The sequence below is a fragment of the Tetrao urogallus genome (assembly GCF_951394365.1).
Source record: "Tetrao urogallus genome assembly, chromosome: 8".
Taxonomy (NCBI): Eukaryota; Metazoa; Chordata; class Aves; order Galliformes; family Phasianidae; genus Tetrao; species Tetrao urogallus.
In genome coordinates this window covers 24182114-24202419 of record NC_136821.1, presented here as the reverse complement: position 1 = coordinate 24202419, position 20306 = coordinate 24182114, and the positions used below count along the sequence as shown (strand labels likewise).

The 20306-nt window shown below is 39.3% G+C and overlaps 1 protein-coding gene across 1 annotated transcript in view; it reads right to left on the bottom strand.

Annotated features, from left to right (window-relative positions):
* The window catches only part of PARD3B (par-3 family cell polarity regulator beta), a gene marked incomplete at both ends in the record, with an annotated part of 368067 nt that overhangs the window by 245348 nt on the left and 102413 nt on the right, over window positions 1-20306 (bottom strand). Inside the window, one exon of the mRNA XM_079539163.1 lies at window positions 7254-7363. Coding sequence (XP_079395289.1) covers window positions 7254-7363 — 110 coding nt within the window. The remainder of the gene's footprint in view (window positions 1-7253; window positions 7364-20306) is intronic.

Below are 20306 nucleotides of genomic sequence, written 5' to 3'. Positions count from 1 at the left end.
TGCTTAAAAAAAAAAAAAAAAAAAAAAAAAAAAAAAAAAACACCACACTAAGGACATGCTCCTATGCTTTTAAACCAAAAAGAGGGTTAAGACTTGTATGGATGTTCTCTTAACCAAAGAATATCCATACAAGAACTTCAGCGACAAATCTGTTTGCTTCTCAGACCTGAAGTATTTCCATACTTATTTCTAGATGAAACATTCATACTTCATTCGGCACTGCTGGCAGAAGCTTCTTTGCCTCATTTTCCTTTGTCAGATTCCTGTTCTGGTGCTGGACAAAGATCCCTGCAGCTTATCGCAAAGCGGGATGGTGTGGGGTAGAAGTTAATTCCCAATTTGAGAAGCTCTCACGATATTTCTTAGACTGAGGTGCAGAGGAGGGCTCTCCTTTTGTTTCTGTGATGCTGACAGGTACACTGGAAAACTGATTGCACTTGGTAATTCCAAAAAGGCAGAAATGCAAAGGAGGCCAGTTTATCCCTACAGGCGTTAAATGTATAATCATCTCAGACACACCATTATTTAGCTCAGTGAAGCAAAGCATGCTACAGAAAAACTCAGCAGCCATTTTAAAGGTTTAAATTCATACTACCCTACTTTGGACAGGGAATAAGACAGCAATGCCATTGAGAACAGCAGCTGTAAGACATCTTGACGTGATTTCAGCCCAGTCACGCTCCTTCAGCAGTTCAAACACAGTGTGCAGTATTATGAGCATTTGTTGGGTGATGATGCAAGTAAGAAAGGTTCTCTTGAATTATTCAGATAGAAACTTGGGGATCTGTATGTTCTAACTGATACTCACATTAAACCAAGGTGAATTCAAGGCAATACTTAGTACATTAAAAGTAAATTAGTAAAATCATATGCCAATACCCATCTTGATTCCCAAGCTACTTTAAAAAAAAAAAAAAAAAATCTACAATCTTTTGGGAGTAGCTACTCTCATAAGACCACTCGCAGGGGCCAAACTTTTGTGGGTTTTGTGCTGCTCTTGATGATACTGTTTGGGATGTGTAAAGCCTTGATCTTGCAAAAACTTTAGGACCTGAAATACAAGATAAAGACCATGTCAGTCCAGACCATGGGTATGTCCACCTTTGGATGCTCAGAACCAGAACACTGGGGTTACTCACAAACAAGCAACTGTTGTCCCCGATAGTACAGAGAAACAGGAACAAGAATTTGCAGCTGCTCACCAAGATCCTAGAGTTCAATCATTTCCACTGCCTCATACATCTATGCACTGCAAGATTAAGTATGAAAAAAATCCAAAATGAGTTTTTTCCTAATGTCACAGCAACATTAGGGCCAAAAATTCCCTGCCGTCTATTGGGTTACTGTACTTTAGGAAAATTGTATTTATATATTTTACGGTCTGTATTTCAACATGACTCCAACTGAGAAACAGTTTTATTTTAGCTAAATGCCTCTAGAGCTTGACAGTAAATGATATGCATGAGCCACGTTGACTGCCATCTTCCACTTTTAATTTGACTGTCAGACATGCAAGCAACTTGCTAATGCTTCCTTCCAATTTCTGCGCAGTGTGCCTGTTGCGTAAGCAGCCTGCTAAAGGCTGTTCCAGATGGAATGACAGTATTTTGTAGGACCCCAAAGATGTAGCTATAGAGATGAATGTGTGTCAGCAGCATTGAAAGCGTGACCTTTTTTCCCTTTTTTGTCAGCAGTTCTTATTTCCACCCTATAATTTTTCCACATTCCTCGTAAGATAGGCCATGTGGGAAAAAAAAAAGAAAGTATTTAGGTCTCACAGCCATCTTCCATCATCTGCACTCACATTACCTGAATGCACAAGGCAAAGAACAAAGGAGAAGAAGGCTTATAAACAGTCTGGCATCTTCACACTGACAGCCAAGGCCACAAATATATACTAATAAGGAAACAAAACCCAGCCCACTACTACTGTAAGTTCCATAATAACAGAGAACTTCAGTGGTTTTCATAATAGGTACTTTCTCTCACGAATATTCACTAAAAAGCTTGCATTCCTCTCACTGGAAACAAGCTTTACAAAGCAAAACATTAACAATGAACAACATTTTACCAATTGTGTCACTTTTACTGGTAACTTATGTGCTCTATTAATGTCACAGAACATTCATTATTAGCTCTTTTTAAGAGAAATCACAAAGTCTACTTATACTTCTCAAATAAAGATATGTAAATTACTCCCACCGCTCACCTTGTACAATGGAGGTAAAACAATGTGCTTGTTCTGAAGTGTAAGCTGTGCAAAGAAGCATAAAGAAGTCTATTTTTTCCCCACGTGTACACCTTCACACATGTAAGAAAAGAAATTACTACAGGGCACATCTGTCCTGTTTCAGATGATCAATTCAGTGTTCTGAAGCACTATGTGTATTTTCACTAAGATTTCTTAGTTTTTCCTCCACAATGTACAGTGATTTCCTTTTGATGCAGAGTACCGTGGCACATGCTACAACGAAGGAGGGAAGAAAGCAACGCAGGCTTGAAAAACAACAGAGGATGAGGAAGGAATGGCTTTTGTCAATGTGACAGACCTGAGCTGGGTGCAGAGTGGGACTTGGTAGGGGTTGTGAAGGCTCTGGTTTTGCAGTTTGCCCCTCACTGCAGATGGCCCTTTGATCTCCTAACCAGACAGCAAGCATGCTGGCACCCCATGTGCTGGTGAGAGCTGCTCTGTGTGCACTGCACAGCATGGACATGCATGGGACTTGCTTTAAAAACTGATTCACCCAAATCAGAATTCCCTTTTAGAAAGTCTCACGTTGTTCAGAACTTCCCAGCTGAGAGACAGGAAATATGTTTCAATCTCCCCAAATCTTGCAAGACCAAGAGTTAAATTGTTAACAGCAATCTCCTTTCACAATGATCCTTTCTCGCAGCCAACCTCCTGATACAAACCTGACTGTGGGACAGCTTCATCTTGAGGTTCTGGCATATAAAAAGGACCAGAAGTTAGGCCCTGCCTGGCCTAGTCAAACATATTGAGTTCTCAGTGCTAAGAGCAGGCCATACAACCCCACTGCAGCCCTGCCAGCAACCAGCCAGACTTACAGATAAGTAAGTAACCTGACAACCATCACCCAACACCGTGCTGTCCTGCCCTGCTTTTACACAGTCCAACAAGATGGAGCAACATTTCTGCCTCTTACCACAAAATACCCCCAAATTTTTAAAGTACTATTGATAACCTTTACCTCAAATCCAAGTTCTGACAGCCACAAAGCAGCATGCAAAAGGAATGAGCGGCAGAGCTGCACCCTTACACATGCTCACATTATGCTAATCTGCAGACACTTAATCAGAAAGGCTAATACATTACAAACAATTAATGGCCAGAAGAATCAGGAGAGGTTTTGACCCTCTCTAACAAGGGCTTGAAACATAAAAATATTCTGATTATGTATGAATCTCATACAAAATTGCAAATTATATGTCCACAATGCATAAAATACAGTCATTTTCAAGTCACATTTAGGTAAAAATGGAAACTGGACTTAGCTGCTGGAGCAGTTCTTCAATTGATCCAACAACTCATTGTGTCTTTAAATATGAATAAATGCAATTTAATCAGCCATTCCTATCGATTAATCCCAAGTATTTATTGAGGAAACATGCAACTATAGGAGAAAAGAAGGTCATCCAGAACATAGGATCCCATGATAATCAGTAGGTTAACAGCAGGATGTGAAATCCTCACCCTAGCAGAATCAATGCAAAATTCCTGTCAACTTAAATGGGGCCAGAATCCTCAGTCTAAAACTCACAATGGACCAAGCCTTGTGACAATGGAGAATTCTGTCCCTGAGCAGACATCAAGATAAGCAAAGGTAACAGATCCTGAAAGGGAAGTTCAGATGTCCCAGTCATAACTCCGTAATTACAACAGCTTGTCACCGCTGAACTAGACTAGGTAAAGAAGCAAAGTGTCACCTCCTCCCTAGGCTAGCTGAGAGGCACTGAGGGGCTCATGGCCAAAGGTTCCCTCACTCCAACAGTGCCTCACCCCGCATTGCTGCCAACCGCAGCCTGAGGGCAGACAGAAGGCAATGCACCCGCACCTGAGTGCTGCCAGGGCACAGCTATGGCTACAACATCTGCAGAGAGGTGTGCTACGCTAACCAGGCTTCCCCAGACTCCTCTCTGGAGCCAGAGGGAAGGCAGTTTGCACTTTTGGAAGCCTGGCCAGAGCACTACAACTGCAACTAGAAGGAGAGCTTAGCGTTTGCCTTCATAAATCGACAAATCATTATGAAATACCTTTGATTCAATAGCATATTTGGATGCTTCAGATCCCTGTTTTTTGCTGCTAATAGTCCCTAGGTTTTTCAGTGGCAGCTCTCGTGACAAGAACAGAGAGGCCTGGATGAAAAGAGAAACTCAGATTCTGTACCATCTGTTACATGACTCCCAATCTGAGAGAACAGATGCTGGACTTCCCAATCAGCTTTTGGCTGATCTAGAAACATTTTGCTAATTAGGGCTATAACTATAGCTAAGACAAAACAAGTGTCAGAGAAAAAGTGAAAGACTGGCTCAAATTCCTCTTATACTACCTGGGTAAAGGAGATGTCCTTTCGGTAATTGTAATATGGCAGAAAACAGCCTTCCTTAGAATGAACATACACCAAGAGGACATCAGAAAACTGAACATGCCCTCCAATTAGATTCTACAAAAAAAAAAAAAAAAAAAAAAAAAGAAGTGCGCACTGGATTCAACAGATTCACCTGAACTAGGCAGCAATTTTCTATCCTATTGCACATCTGCTGTTTTACTTAACACATTATCCTACAGCACGTCTGCCCTGTGCTCTCATAGAGAGAAATCTGTGTGGCACTGAGTCGTTCATAAGGCAATCACTGTATAGAAACCTGACCACACACTGGGATATCCACGCATCTCATGGATATAGCAATATACATACAGCAAAACCAAGGGCATTTCCACATGGTACTCCACTACCAATCCTATGTGTGTCAAACACCAAAATGTCAAAAGTACCAAAAGCACTTCAATGGAAGTCAGTTTCAAGTGTAATATGATAGCTACAATACCTATGGCATAAACAGGGAGACAATTTTTCCTATAGACACTAAAGATAGTTTACACTACCAATAGCTCTGACGCTTCTCATTGGCATATGAATGCATGGATGTAGCTTAATTAAACAAAACTATGCCTGTGCAAAGGAAATGTAGTAGTAATTTTAATTTCAGTCCCTGTACCTAGAACAAGAGAATTTTCTCTAAATACTGCTTTAAAGCTTGTGTGAAAGAGCATGGCTATATTAAAAACGCATCATTATTTGTACATTCTTTCATTTGTCAAATATAAATTCTGCTGTTTTAAAACAATCTGTACTTAATTTAACCTAAGTTATTTAAGCTTTTTATGCTTTCCAATACATTACGCCAAAGCATATTTCAGTATGATTGATGATGAGTTTTTGAAATAGTACTGTTGCAAAAATAAGAGCTGGTATGATGCATTTGAACAGATTTTCAAGTAAACAATAAAACTTCCAACTTTCCGGGACTTGCTTCCTTCCTTAAATGACATTTAATAATCAGAACCTTCCTCACTCTTGCTAGCAGTCCAGCTTTTACTATTATCCCCATCCCCACAGCTGATAGAGGGATACTCTACATTTTAGGCACACAGACTCCCCTTAGGCCTACAGGATTCTTGGGTACTGGTACAACTCTTTGCACAGATGCAACACTTCCTGAAAGGAAACAAATAACTTCACCATTTTGCTCATTATTTGTACAAGTTCCATGGCTACAGAAATCACACAGCACTACACACATCTGCTCACTTTATAGATCTCTCAACTTTGCAAACTTTTCTGCACGGTTACAGAATTCTTTTTTGCACTTGAATTCACTGGTTGAATACGTAAGCACTGGCAGCATAAACCTCAAGAAAAATCCTACAGCTCTCTGAAAAATGATGTAGACCATTGTAGAAGTTCAGCCCTAAATGCCATGATGTTGTAAAATAGGATGTACACACAGCTGGCCAAAAAAGAAGCAATGAACAGTCAACAAAATTGTGCATTGGTCTTCAGAATCATAAGAAGAATGAAACATCATTTATATGCAAGTCATCTAACTTTCTATTTACTTCCTTCCTTCGTGTAAAATTAACTGAAAGCATGGTCTTAAATACACAACCTTCAGCTTAACTGGTTCCTACCTCCAGCATTAGTTACTGACCTCTTTCACACCTCGCCTCCCCAAAATGTAGCAATGCAGGCTGAAACAAGGAGCCTTGTTGGTTTTGTTTTGCTTGGGGCAGGGAAATAGACAGACTGCTTCCAGCAAGTGGGAATAGGAAGCAAATTGCAACACTGTTCAGGGGAAGGTAAAGAGGAAAATCCAGAAATTTCACAAGTAAACAAAATGCAGGTGCAACAGCAACATCAATTAAGAAGCTATTCACTTGACATAAAGCAGTACAGCAGAGCTTTCTAGGCAAAGTTTACCTGCGAGTTCTATTCTGCTTGATGCACAAACATATCCCAGCTGACCCTTACACAGATACAACAGATTTCCACCTTTCTGTAAGTAATAAAGGAAAACCCATATGCAAAAATCAAGCTTCAGGTCTTAAAAACGCAAAGTAAGGAATGTGGTCCAAGTGTCACTAAGATCAAAACCAGCCTATAATAATATCTGAGTAAGAGTCACTGCATCTTCACTGTGTCTTTGCTTTCCTACTTACCAAAGACAATGTGAGCATGAGTTTGTCCACAAAAGGGAAGAATAGAAATGTAAAACAGAAGGCTGGAGAAAGGATAGAGTGTGCAGCATAGCAGCAGGACAACAAGGTAAAATGGAAATCTCATGCAGGGGCATGGGAAGCAAAAGAAGGTACAAAATTTACAAGATTGGTAATTAATACTATAAAGGAAGTGCACATTTTCACTACCAACCAACAAAAATGACAACGCAATACCAATCAAGTAAACAATTGCTAAATTTCAACTCATATTCCAGCACTTTATGTCACCATTAAGCTTTATGTAACTATCTTACAGAGAAAACATGAACCACTGTTAATTGACTACCTTAACTAAAATACTCTATTTATGCAAAGGAAATTGACTCCTTTACAGCATTTTGTTCTAGATTCAAATACATCTAGCTTATAAAGCAGTTGTGTACAAACAGCTAAAAAAAAAAAAAAAAAAAACAGTTTTAGCCCTTAATAAAAAGATGAGTTACATGACACTTACTGCCACAGCATGTTTGTGACTGAGGTCACTGGGATAAGAGGCACTTGGGTGGAAGTCAGCAGGTGGGCCCAAAGCTGGATCACTGCTCCTTCGTACCAGAAGCGGCATGCCTAGGAGACAAAATCAAGAGTTAAGATTGTTTCCAAACTCCTTTCATATATACACAAACACTGCAAAGATGTTCTTGCTGAACTACCAGAAAGCCAGTTGCTGGTATTTTTTAATTGCAACTGTCACAACTGAATAAGCCATATTCCAAATTCAAATGCAATGCTCCTTATACTTTTAAGGCCATCATCCCTACCATTCTTCTCATTTCTGTCAGTTGATTTTCATAACTGATGTGAGGACAAAAGCAGACACTACTTAATTCCTTCAGGAGTCCAACAGAGACAGAGTAACAGGGTATTAATCTGAAAGCCTAAGCACAGCATGAGGTAAAGGTTTTGTTTTCCACCTATGCGCTACCCTGAAGAAGTCCATAGCAGGAAGGTTAGAAGTGACCGTAATCAGAATATACAGTCCCTGTGCAGCTCCAGCTCACGCCATCAGCTGGGCCTGGGGCAAGCATTCAATGCTGCACAGTGGCACAGGCAGTACTAACACTTGTTATGGGTTAGAAGAGAATGAGCAAACTGTCTGTAGATAAGCACCCTGACAACATATACCAAAAGTATATTAGAACATCCACTATCCATACATACCTTTAATTTGTTCATCACTGTCCTCCTTAGACATGAAGAGTTGGTAATGGAAAAGTAGCACTTACCCCATTTATTATGTGATTACACAGACAACTATACAAGTTCATTTAGGAGATACACTTGACTGTTGTTTTTTGTCAACAAACAACACCTTTTTTCTTACTGCATTCCTTTTGTCACGTTGTGCTTCTATATTATTCTACTCATGCTACAGCATTTGTGCTGAGCATTTACAATAACCATTGTAAGCTAAGACAGAAGAAGCATTTCTTTTCTGTGAATAATGAAATACAGAAAACATGTTCCCTTCTGCATACCAAGCTGATCATACAAGGCATGCTATTTATAAGCACTACTTTTTGTGTCAGAGCAGCACTATGTATCTTAAACTTTGGAACCTGGTTTACTAAGTATTTCTCCTCCTCCCACTGCACTGCAGCAGTAAGCCACAGACAACGAAGAGTCAAATGTGTCCTGAACTAAAATTTTATTCTCCTAATGGCTTTAACTTTGATTTCCTCAGGGTGCATTTCCCTCTTTCAAACTCTGTCCAGAGCTCCTTCTGTCACAGCACTGCAGAACCTCATCCCAGCCTTACTCACTCTTTGACAAAGCTGGGGAATTTGTCTGGTGATACTAAAAGCTCCATACTATTTTGTTTCAAGCCACACAGAGCAATCAATTTCCCTTTTGCTAGCATCACCTTCAAGGATCAGTCCCTATACAGATTCATGGTTAACAGTATATTTTCCCTGAACTCTTATGTTTTGGAAATATTTTTTTTTTAACTGCAAATATGGTTGAATTGAGCATATGGTCGAAACCTCACTTAGATTTAAATTGGTTACATTAGAAAAAACAGAAGAGAAGTTCTGCCATTTGTGCACAATTAAAAAATGAAGCCTTGCATCAACACAATAACAAAAGAAACATCTCCATGCCGGATGAAATCCTATTTGCTTAGTTTGTTTTTTAAATTAAGTAAGAAGCCGTATGGAGACATTAACACCTGCCCTGATCAGGAGCACCTTCTGCCTCACTTTGCAGTGCTTGCACCCTCTGGTGATTCAAAACTCATTTTGGGTTAGGAGGGGGCTGGCTAACAAGAAATAGCACATTTAGGAATACTGCACAACTGCAGAGAAATAACACAAGGTCTGGAGGTCAGTACCCCAGTGTGGTCACAGAGCCTTGAGCTGCAGCTCTCTCAATCACGCTGAGCTCTTCAAGGTTTCCCTCTAGGCTCCAGCAGCAAACCTGATGCCTAGATTTAGATAGTTAAATATCACCCAATGTGACCATGAATGCAAACATGACTACTCCCACCTTTCCTTCACTTTTTTCTTCTGTGTTTAAAGTCGCCTTGCTTGGGAAAGAACAATTCACCTCTAGCTGAAACACTTCCACCTCTGTTATTTAGTTTGCAGGCTGCAGTCACTGGGCCAAATTCAGAAAACTGATAACCAGAGTTTTTCACCCAAAAGCCATTGATATGGGCTGTGCTATCAAAAACACAGTCTTTCTGGTGCAAATATACTCAGTCAACTTTCAGGTAAGCTGCCAAACTTAAGAACGTAGGAAATATAAGCACTCGCAGTTAACTGCATTTGTTGCAGCTTTCTTATATATTGTAAATTTTGTTCGCTTGCTTAGCAATGGAAGAGGAATGAACTATTTTTGAGAAGAACAAATGATACACATGGATGGAATACTGTAAGTGGGTAGAAAGATTTACAGTACATCACCTAGACAGTTAAAGTCCTAACTTTAAATTCTGCTCCTGCATGTAAAAATGTTTATTAGGATAGGAAAAAAGCTCTCTGTCATGCATGTATCAAACTATCAGCTGCTAAAGGCCACACCAATGACAATCCCTTCTCTGCCTGCTGCCACATCGCACTCACCAGTATAAACTACCTTCTCATGCCTCTATGTGTCAGAATGTTGTTCTTTTTTAGAGCTTCCTCAGTGCACAGCTCAACAACATTTGAAGCCAACATTGAAGCAGAACTCTATAAAGAGAAAATTCATCCACATGCACCAATGGGAAATTGTCCTTCAACACAGACAACAATGTGCTGGAAGATCCCTGACAAGCTATTCACCGCTATACAACAGCCACTAAAGCAGAGAGCAGAAAGACTTTTAACTGGTCTTGTCAACAAACAAATACAGGAACTGAAAACAAAATATTACAAGCAGGATAGTCATTTGTATTTAAATACAGGCAAGGTCATTAATACATAACCATTTTTCTTCTTTTTATCAGACACATTTCACATTAGCAGGCGTGCAGACAGCTCTGCCAGTCAGGGCTTTTTGAGAGCACAAGCAATCAGAGCGGGTAATCCAGTCACCCTGGATTTATTGCTTACTTCCACCTGAGGCACCACATAATGGTGCTGCCATGTACTTAAAGTGCAGCTGACACTACCTTGTATATTCTACCATCTGATAGGATCACAACCCCCCCCTCCTTTTTTTTTTTCCTCAAGTATCTACTGCTCCAACAACAGAGCTCCTATGTTTAAAACTAACCCAAATTGCTCGTAATAGCACCTATCAATACAATTTAAGATCTACATCTATCTGTTCTGCCTGAAGTGCACACTGCACTGTTAAATTCCCATGGATACAAGATTAAATTAATGAACTAGGATGATGTAACAGTGAGACAATTGACTTAAAATCTACAAACAGATGAAAATCAATTTCCAAACAGCTCTCCTTCATACACTATGAGCCCAGTGCTCTAACAGCAGCACAAGGTATCTCTCCATTGCTCTTAATAAGGATATCTTAAAGAAACAAAAGCTATGAACTACAAGGAAAATCCAGGAGACTGTAAGCAGATTTTTTTGGTGCTGTGTATTTCAACAGAATGCTTTTCCCTGGTTGTACACCATGGAAAACATGAAGTCAGAGTTTATTCACAAAACACAAAGACTGTTCCCACAGTTTCTGACCAGAATTACATTCTTTTACCACTGTCATTATAAGAAATGATACCTAATGAAACAACCGTAGGATATTTGTATTTATCGTTTTTGAGGTTTCAATGGCAGATATTACACATAAGAACTTCCCACGTAGATATTTTGGTAATGAAGCTACTTTACATTCTGTTTGCAGAAATTAAATCAACATCCACATGAAATGAGGTTCCCCACTCCTCATCTTAAGGCACAAGTGTACTCGTGTACGTACCTATGGAAGACATAGTAGTACTGCTGCTGTGTTCTCTATCAGGAAGGTCTCCATCCACAGGGCAAGCCTTCAAGTGGGGTCCCCCCCAGGTACACTCCTCCTACCCTTCATGTCACAGCATACCTCAAATGCCAACTGATTCAGCCTGTTCCCACTTCTGTCAGCGCAGCGCTCCCAGCTCCAGGCCCAACAAGAGCTGGGACACAGGGTGCTACAAAGGTGCGCCGAGGGGCCTCAGCTGCGGGCACTGCATCAGCAGCCCAGGCGTGGGGCCTGATCAGACTTCCCACAGCAGGCAGAGCAGGGGCTTTGCCCCGCCGGGATTCTCACAAAACACACAACCCTTCCACTGGCTGGAAACGCTGACGAGGAACAGGGCGGGAGCAGCCTGCAGCACTCACAGACCAGCACTCGCCACCACAGCCTGGCTGCTGGCTCCTGCCCAGGGAAGGCCCTGTCCCTGCCACAGCTGCACCAAGCTGCCGGCTGAGACTAAAGGCCTAGGCGGCTGCAAGCACCTCAGGTCTTTCAAGTACCATTGAAAAATCTACAAATACACAGATATTATATATCTCACTTCTGTTGCATTAGAATTTCCCTACACATGACTTTGTTTTTAACATAATTTCTTCAAATCGCATTCGATGTAAATGGAATCTAAACTTCAGACACACCAGCAAGAACGGTTTCTTGTTACTCCTCCAACCTGCTGGACACAGCAAAAAGCATTCATCTTACTAAACAGAGTGTTGTATTTAAACAGCATATTACCTGCATTTAAATCAATCATTTTAGGTTAATCCATCCTACAAGATTTTAAAGCTAACAGATCTCAAACTCTCGCACCTAATTTTTATTCACAGATTGAAAGGTGAAAATAAGCATTTCTTCTATTTCAATTCCCAGTACATTTCTCAACTTCAAATGAAACACTTAATGAACTTCACTAGCTGAATAAACTGACACAAAGAAAACATTCTCTGCACCTGCAGCAGCAGCTGCGCTGCCAATGGCTGGTTTAGCACTTGGGCTACATCAGTTATGGGTGCTCAGGCAGGGACTCCTCCACAGTTCAGCACCTTGGTCTTCTCTGAGAACTTCGGCACCTGAACTGTACAGCCTGAATATGACATGGGTAGCATTTTATTGCTGAAATACTAAAATACACCTCGACTGTTTCAATGGTGTTTTTTAAAGAAGTATATCAAACCAGACATTAATAAAGATTTTTGTAGTATTTAAATGTCACCTAGATTTATTTATTCTTTCTCTCACCTTAATTAAGAACCTTTTCTTTTTTAGACTTCCCTCAAAAATAATTCCTATTATGGTTATTTTCCATTCTGGTCACAGCAAACTACTGTTAGTCTCAAATTTCAAACTTCTGCCTGACAGTTGTAAGAAATTAAGATGAAACAGTGAAGTCTCCAGAACCAGAGCTTTCAGGAAGGCTTCAAGGAACTGTAAGAAAAGTGTAGATAAGCCACACTGTGTACAGCCCAACACCTACCCTACCTACTATCCAGCACCCACCAGTAGCAAATACATGGCAAAGGAGCCCAGAAACAACCATGGAGCAGCCAATGCTCTGGTTTGCAGAAATCTGTGGTTCAAAGAACTTGACCAGAGCAGGATCCAGACTACCACCAGCTCTAAGATGAGTCACATCTTGCAAATTCATTTAATTTCATTTTACCTTATTGATTTTTTGGCTTGTAATACTGAATTACAGAATTTTGCTGAAGGCTTCACCAAAGAGGCAATTTGTGGCTGTTTTTGTTTTTCAAACTCTCAGAAAGTTAAAAAGTGACAAAGATAACAAGGATCTTTTTTTTTTTTTTTTTTTACCCTTTAGTGGTAGAGCTAAAAATAGGTGAGCCAAGATACCACACGTCATATGTGTTGAAAGTAACCTCTAGAGATCATCTAGTCCAACCCCCTGCCAAAAAGCAGCTTCCCCATAGTATTCATCCTCATCTCAAAGCCAGTGAGGGTACAACATCCTGCTTCACCTAATGCCCACAGTAAAGAGACTTCCATGCAATGAAGTAGTGAGTTGTGACGAATGCAGAACACAAATCTGCAGCCACTGTGTCTATAGGAAAATTGTGTAACATACCGGAAGTGCAGCTTTTGCCAGCTATGTTCAGGAGAAGAAAATACACAACTCTCCTCTTCAGTTGGCTGGGATTTTACATTTCTGCTTTAAGAAACAATCAGATTCTGAAGCAGCACTTCAAAGTAAGCTGCCAAAAAATTAACTATCAACTGAGGCTCTTAAAAGGGTAAATAAAATACAAAGCAATGACAAAGAACTATACAGCAATGGGCAAATTAGCTCAATCATTGAACTTTTACTTGTAGTTTTTCTAATGATGACTTCCATAAGATGTGTTCACCTGTATACTGAAACATGCATACATGGAAATAAACAGCAAACAAAACCATTAGTGAATGAACATCGCAAAACTGTGTAAAAATGTATAAACATAGTTTCTTAAATGAAAAAGGGTGACTGTCTACTTCAAGACGTTTACACTGAATAATATCCAACTATCAATCAGCCAAGGTTAGTAGGTTCATTTTCGACCTGAAATACAGATTTTACTGTCTTGCCTCAGAGGCAATGCAGAACGTAGTGCTGCAGTGATTTATAAGCACGCATATACACGTTCGCATTTTTTTATACTACCTAGCACTATTTTACTGCCTGAGACTGCACTACAGCCATTCAGTACAATGTTACAGTATATCCTTCCCAATCCTCTAGTTGCAAATATTTAGCTTACAGAAGTGGGCTGGTCTGATTTTAAAGTAATATTACCCTCAAAACTAGCTGCGCATCACAACCATACATGAAGAATCTCAAAAATAGCAACATCACAAGATCAGCAATATAAAAAAAATAATAATAATTAAAAAGCTAACACTGAGTAAGCAGCATCAAAAACAGAGTTTTGTAATAGAATTTATTCCATCATTCTGAGCCCCCCTCATTCAACACCATCCCCCAAAACCATCCCTGAGGCAATAAAAGGCTGGAAATGAACATTCCTGCTGGAGAGCTCCTTCAAGAAAGCATGCAACTCGTGACAGAAAGTATTTTTCTCCTTACTTATCATATTTTCAGGGAATAGCTCCTTACCCCAAAGTAACATATATTAGACAAAGGGCAAAGGGAGTAGAGACAGTGGGAATAACAGATGAGAACCAATAATCACTGGGGAAAGCAGAGGGGTTATCAGAAATAAGGAGGGACTCAGTTAACATGCCACACACAAATTTATTACCACTACTGCTACTAAATTCTTAAGAATGAAGAAAGAAAAGAAGGGATGGCTTGTTTTCTAAACAGACAACATACAGAAAGACATGGGATGTATTATTTTTTTCTGCTGCCAGGTGGGCCTGAAGGTGACTGGCACACAACTGTTTATTTTTACACAACAAAAGGAAGGGATTCCACCCAAAGGGATTTGGACAGGCATGAAAAGTAGGCCCTGAAGACCTAATTGCAGCCTTTCGCTACTTAAAGGAAACTTAACAGGGGGGAGATTGACTTCACACATCAGCAACAGTTTTAAATTTAGAGATTTAGGTTAGGTATAGAAGGAAATTCTTTATGGTGGTGAGGCCCTGGCACAGCTGCCCAGAGAAGGTGCAGATCCTTGGAGGCACTCAAGGCCAGGTTGGATGGGACCCTGGGGCTGATGGGGGGCAGCCAGCTCACGGCAGAGAACTGGCACAGAGTGGCTTTAAGGTCCCTTTAACTCAAGACATTCTGTGATTCTATATATGGATACAGATATATATCCTTTTATAAAAGCACTGCTATATTGGTTTTGCTGCAACACAAAAGAAATCTGTTTTGCTAGTGCAAAACTCATTTCTATGAACCAAGGATAGCTAAGTAATATCCAGCTTAAGTCACGAGGTCAAAACACACAATGCCTGCACTCTGACTGAAATGAAAAGTTATCTTCAAACCTTTAGCTTGCCTGGGAACAGAAACCATTTGTTTTAAGAACTCAACTAGACTTTAATTGATCATCACAATTCTTTAAAACCAGATTAAGCCAAATGCCACAGAGGAGAAAAATCCATCAAGTACCGAGCCATCCTCACATACACCTGTGACAAACTGCACCGAACAGCACTTCATTTCACTGCTGCAAGAGCAGCTCTTGGGCACAGAAAAAAGAATAGAGTCCTATCTGCTTAATGAAATAAACAGTATTGCTTCAAACAACAGAAGCTTTTGCAATGCATTTTTCATATAAACTTACCAATTTCAAGATGTTAATTTTCCCTGAATCATACAGCAGAGAATTACTCAATGTACTGACAAACATCGGTATGCTCTGCCAATAAACTGACATTGCAAGATTAAGATGAACAAGCTTTTACATTAAAAAGCCTTTCCAATTTGAAACAGCACGTATGCTGTATACAAGCAATAGCAACATTTTGTCAAATGAATAGTTTCAGTTCATACCTGTTTTCATAACATTTAAAAAAGCATAATCATGTTTTTTTCTCTGTATTTAAAAGTGCACTGTCCACATATCCATTGCATAGCATCTCAAAGTCCACCTGAGAGGGGACGAACCGAATACATGCCTTTTACAATGCCCTCAAGCCTACTTCAATACAACCACTTCAAACCAGGCAAGAGAGAAGAGGATCTCTTCCTAAGTTCCAAGTTTGCCCATGAAGGGCAGGCACCCCATGCCACAGAGAACCACTGGGCTCTATCAGACATCTCAAGAGAGAGCACCCAGAAGAAACCTCACTTTCCATCTCTTGTATTTCTAAGCTCAGACACTACCAGGGAAAGCATGTGTTTGTGTCTGCTGCTACAAATGCAACTGAGAAACAGCTTTGACTGACTTAGCAACCCAAACGGGAAGGATCATACATGCTTAATGCCAAGGACCCGCAGAAAAGCAGCAAGTTTCTGTGCACTCAACCATCATCTATTGAATAAAGCAACTGCTCTGCACCAGTCACAAAGGCATTTCCAACTCAAACTGACATGGCCATAAAATAGATCTTCCATAAATAAGTTACTGTCTCCTTTTCTCTTCAGTCCCCATAGGCAGAAAAAAAAACAAACTGACATCAAAAAAAGGAAAGAAAAAAAAGTCTTTCCTAATCCAGTACCTACCACATAGAGAAAATCACTGTAAAATAACATGGATCTGTTAGGTGTAAAAGGACCAGCAGCTTGCTTGCAGGCGCACAGTGAATTTTAAGATGGCTGATAAGAGCCAACAGAACTACAAGCACTTGAACCTCAGACTGTTCTGCTGATTCTGCTGTGCTTCTGTGTGATTTAACCCAAAAGCCTTACTATAAGGTGAAAATTCTGCTACTGAAACCAATTCATGTATACTTGCAGGTCACATGCTAGAAGAGTTACTGTGACAAAGCAGTGCTTTTAAAGGAAACAACATTCTGAAGCAACGCTATCTCATGATCTAGGGGAAGCTGGCAGATCAGGCTGTTGGTTGCACAAAGCACTGCCTATGAACCAAAGGTCTGTGAAAAGGGATGATGTCATTGGACAATCACTTAGTGATAGCCTGCGGGCAGCTGCTGCAAAGGGCATGGATGCATGTTTCATGAGCAGGTAACTGGTGGTAACCATTCACTTGGAAAAGACATAAAAAGAACAAGAAAACGTTTCTGCTCTGAAATTGGCAAATGTCTAGAATAAAAGATTTGAAAATACTCTGGGGAGATTGTATTACTTCACACTTGACACATTAGTTGCTACCAGGAAGTTGTGTTTTACCACTCTACATTGCTATCTCATTTTTTGTAATTCTAACATGCGCATCCTCAGAACCCTCAAACTATTATCTTAAGGATGCCAGACAGAACCGTTTGCACACATAGCCAGTATCTCTAATATATCTAACCCCAGACATCCTGGGATCTCTGAAGATCTTATGTTTCTAATCCCTGCTTGCAAAGTCTTTCCAACATCATTTCTGGTCAATAGGTTGTGATAGAATCCAAAAACACAGTGCCAACAGAAAATAATGTTAGTTGTTAATCTATCACCTACATACAAGGCTCTCCAAAAGTTTCATCATTCTAAATATTTGTTAGTAGATTTGTTATTGCATCAAAGGATACATTCACAATTCACCAGAAAACCAAGATAATACATTTTGCTACTATGAAGAGAAATGATCAACAGCAATGATGTAGAAGACATTCATCTAAAAGGAATTTGACTGGAACAGCAAAACCTACCATCTGAGCACCATACAGGAAATTTCTTAATTGTCTCTTCAATGACTTCAATATGCTAACTTCAATAAATATTATGGTATCACAATTTACCCAACTCAAAATAGTTTTGCCTCATTACATTTGTTCAGTCAGAACAAAGGAGGTACAGGAACAACACAGACCAAATACGAAGCATCACTAGGGATGACATCTAATCCCAGAGAAAACGAAGTCTTGTGGTAGCACTAGGGAAAGGACTAGTTGGCAGCCATGGTCTGGATTCAAACTGCTGAAGTCTAGTCTTCAGGGCATGCAGATGTTCAGAAGCAACCTTTGGGAGTCTTCATGCTAGGCTAGAAGGGCTTAGATTCAGCTAGCCAAATAACCATTTCTAGCAAAACTTTAATCAGTTCTTTCCCTGGAGCGTAGATTGCCCCAGACTTAAGTACGTTCACCATGGAGTAAAGTTATGTGGCTCTAGTGTATTGAGCGTACTAAGAAACAACAGTTAAAAACTGCAATAAATTTAAGACAGTGCTTGGGTTTACAGATGTTTATGGTTAACTCGCAAATGTTTGCACCTTACCATGTAATGGACACAAGTGTTTTTATTAATAGCATTGCAGTGCTTCTACATTTTTCTTAACCACCAAAACCCAGAATTTCACCTGTTCCAAAAAGACAGATGTGGCTATTTTAGAAGCCATCAAAGAGTCAAGTAAGTTCCTGAACTATTTTAAGGATACATGTGCCAAGTATTAGGTCAATTTGCTAACAAGTGAGAAACTGTTTTGCCCTACCATTTTAACTTACGTGGAAACAACATAAGATAAGGCATCTTTAGTTTTCAAGTCAAATATAGGATTACCTTCATTTTTGCTTATTTTCAAAGTTCTAAGCAAGACAAGAAAAAGGAAAGGTACTTAACTACATACTGGAAAAACTATTATTTCACTGTCAGAATGATCACTGCAAGAAATATCAACTACAAAAAAATTCTACAAGTACCCTATAATAACAAAATATATATTTTCTCCTTTATGACAATTTCTATCTAGTTGGTAAAGGCTTCAGGACTAGATATAGCACGTAGTTAACTGTATCAAACATACAATTCATTTTTAACAAGTTTCAAGGCAGTATCTTAAGCGCCTTTTCTAAGATCTGTGTCAATTTTTTATTTATTTATTTATATATATATATATTCTTATTATTTTTTTTGAGAGCAGCAGCTTTTGGTTTCACATCATTATTAGGCACTGGTTCTATGTGAAAGCAGGGACCTGGTTTCACAGCGTACTAAACATCAGAAAAGAAAAAAAAAAAAAAAAGAAAAAAAAAACCACAAAAACAAAGTTGTTCCACAATCTGTCAATTGATTTAACAACAAATTCCCTACATTTCATCCCTAAAGGCCATTTGCAAAAACACGCACTGAAAGGCCAAGCACAAGACAGTTCTTCAAACAGCTCCACTACAGAAAGCAAAGACATTTGCTCACGATGCGTACATTTAATCACATTCTTGTTCTAGAAGAAAAGCTTTTAAAAATTATTAGTATTTATTTCTGTTAGCAAAGGTGAGTCAATTCAATAACTCGGCAACCACACTACTGTGGTTCATGCATCAGTGAGATTGATGTGACCAAATCCTCCTCGTATTTCTTCATATATTTCTCAATTTGCCTCCAATGAATACAGGAGCATAATCTAAGGTCCAAGAAGTTACACAGGAAAGATAAAGACAAAAAAAGTAAGTGCAAACAACTGATAGTGATGGAAAGTCTGGAAGAGAAAACAGTTTCAGGCTCCAGACCATCTTTACAAGACTGACAGGTGGAAAATCTGTTTTACCTTACAAGTTAAATGAAAATCTGGAAGACAACCACTGAGACAAAAATCAAGCACCATTTTGATTTCAAATATAAGTTAGCATAGCACTGAAAAATAAAGTCAAAACCTAATTGGCTCTGCTTATCGCATGCAGTATTTCATCTCCTCTAAACTCCATAACAAGGATTCCATAAATGCTATTGAGAACTGAACAATCTGGTAGTTTGACAGCGATCTCAAGAGCACTACCTGTTCCACATAAAATTGCATGAGGCTGAAGTACTCCTCTCTCAAACACTCAACTTGTGCTCAGTTTCCTACACAATTTTTAATGACTTTATTAAAATACAGTTCAGAGGTACATGGAGAATGATATCCACTTTCCAAAACATGCTAAAATGCACTTATGTTACATAAAAATATCCAGTAAATGTCGTGGCATATCTGAGAAATTCCTGTGTGTCATTTAAGAAATTTTTCAAAATTCATTAGGGTACAGAAAGAACCAGAATGACCAGTTAAAAATTTGAATCTAAACAGTTTCATGCAGTTTGGATTTCAATACTTCTACAACAGGCATAAAATGAGCACAGACTTCCGTCATAAGTTATACAGAGCAGCCTCATCCAATGAAGTTTATTGGAATATTTTACCGTAACTCTTTCTATCAGCCTTTTTCTTTAAAGTAGTATTACAATAAAGAGACAGCTGAATACTCAACTTCTGGAGTCAAAAACGACTCCTCTACAAGAGTAACAGAATTAGAAGTATTAATTCCAACTCATGCCATCCACTGCAGTCCAATCTTCTACTTCACATCTCTACAAAACTGCCAACAGTACTTAAGAATACAGCATGAACTGCACATTGAACTCTACTGAAATGCAGAGACTGCCCAACTTCTCGTTACAGTTATCTTCGCTAAATCACAAGGCAAACAACAAGTTCATCCCAATCCCTCCTCCAAAAAAAAAAAAAAAAAAAAAAAGTATGTACAAGAAATCTAACCACAGAAGAAATAAATACTATATGTTGGTAAAAAAAAGTGAAAATAAAACATTGAAAAA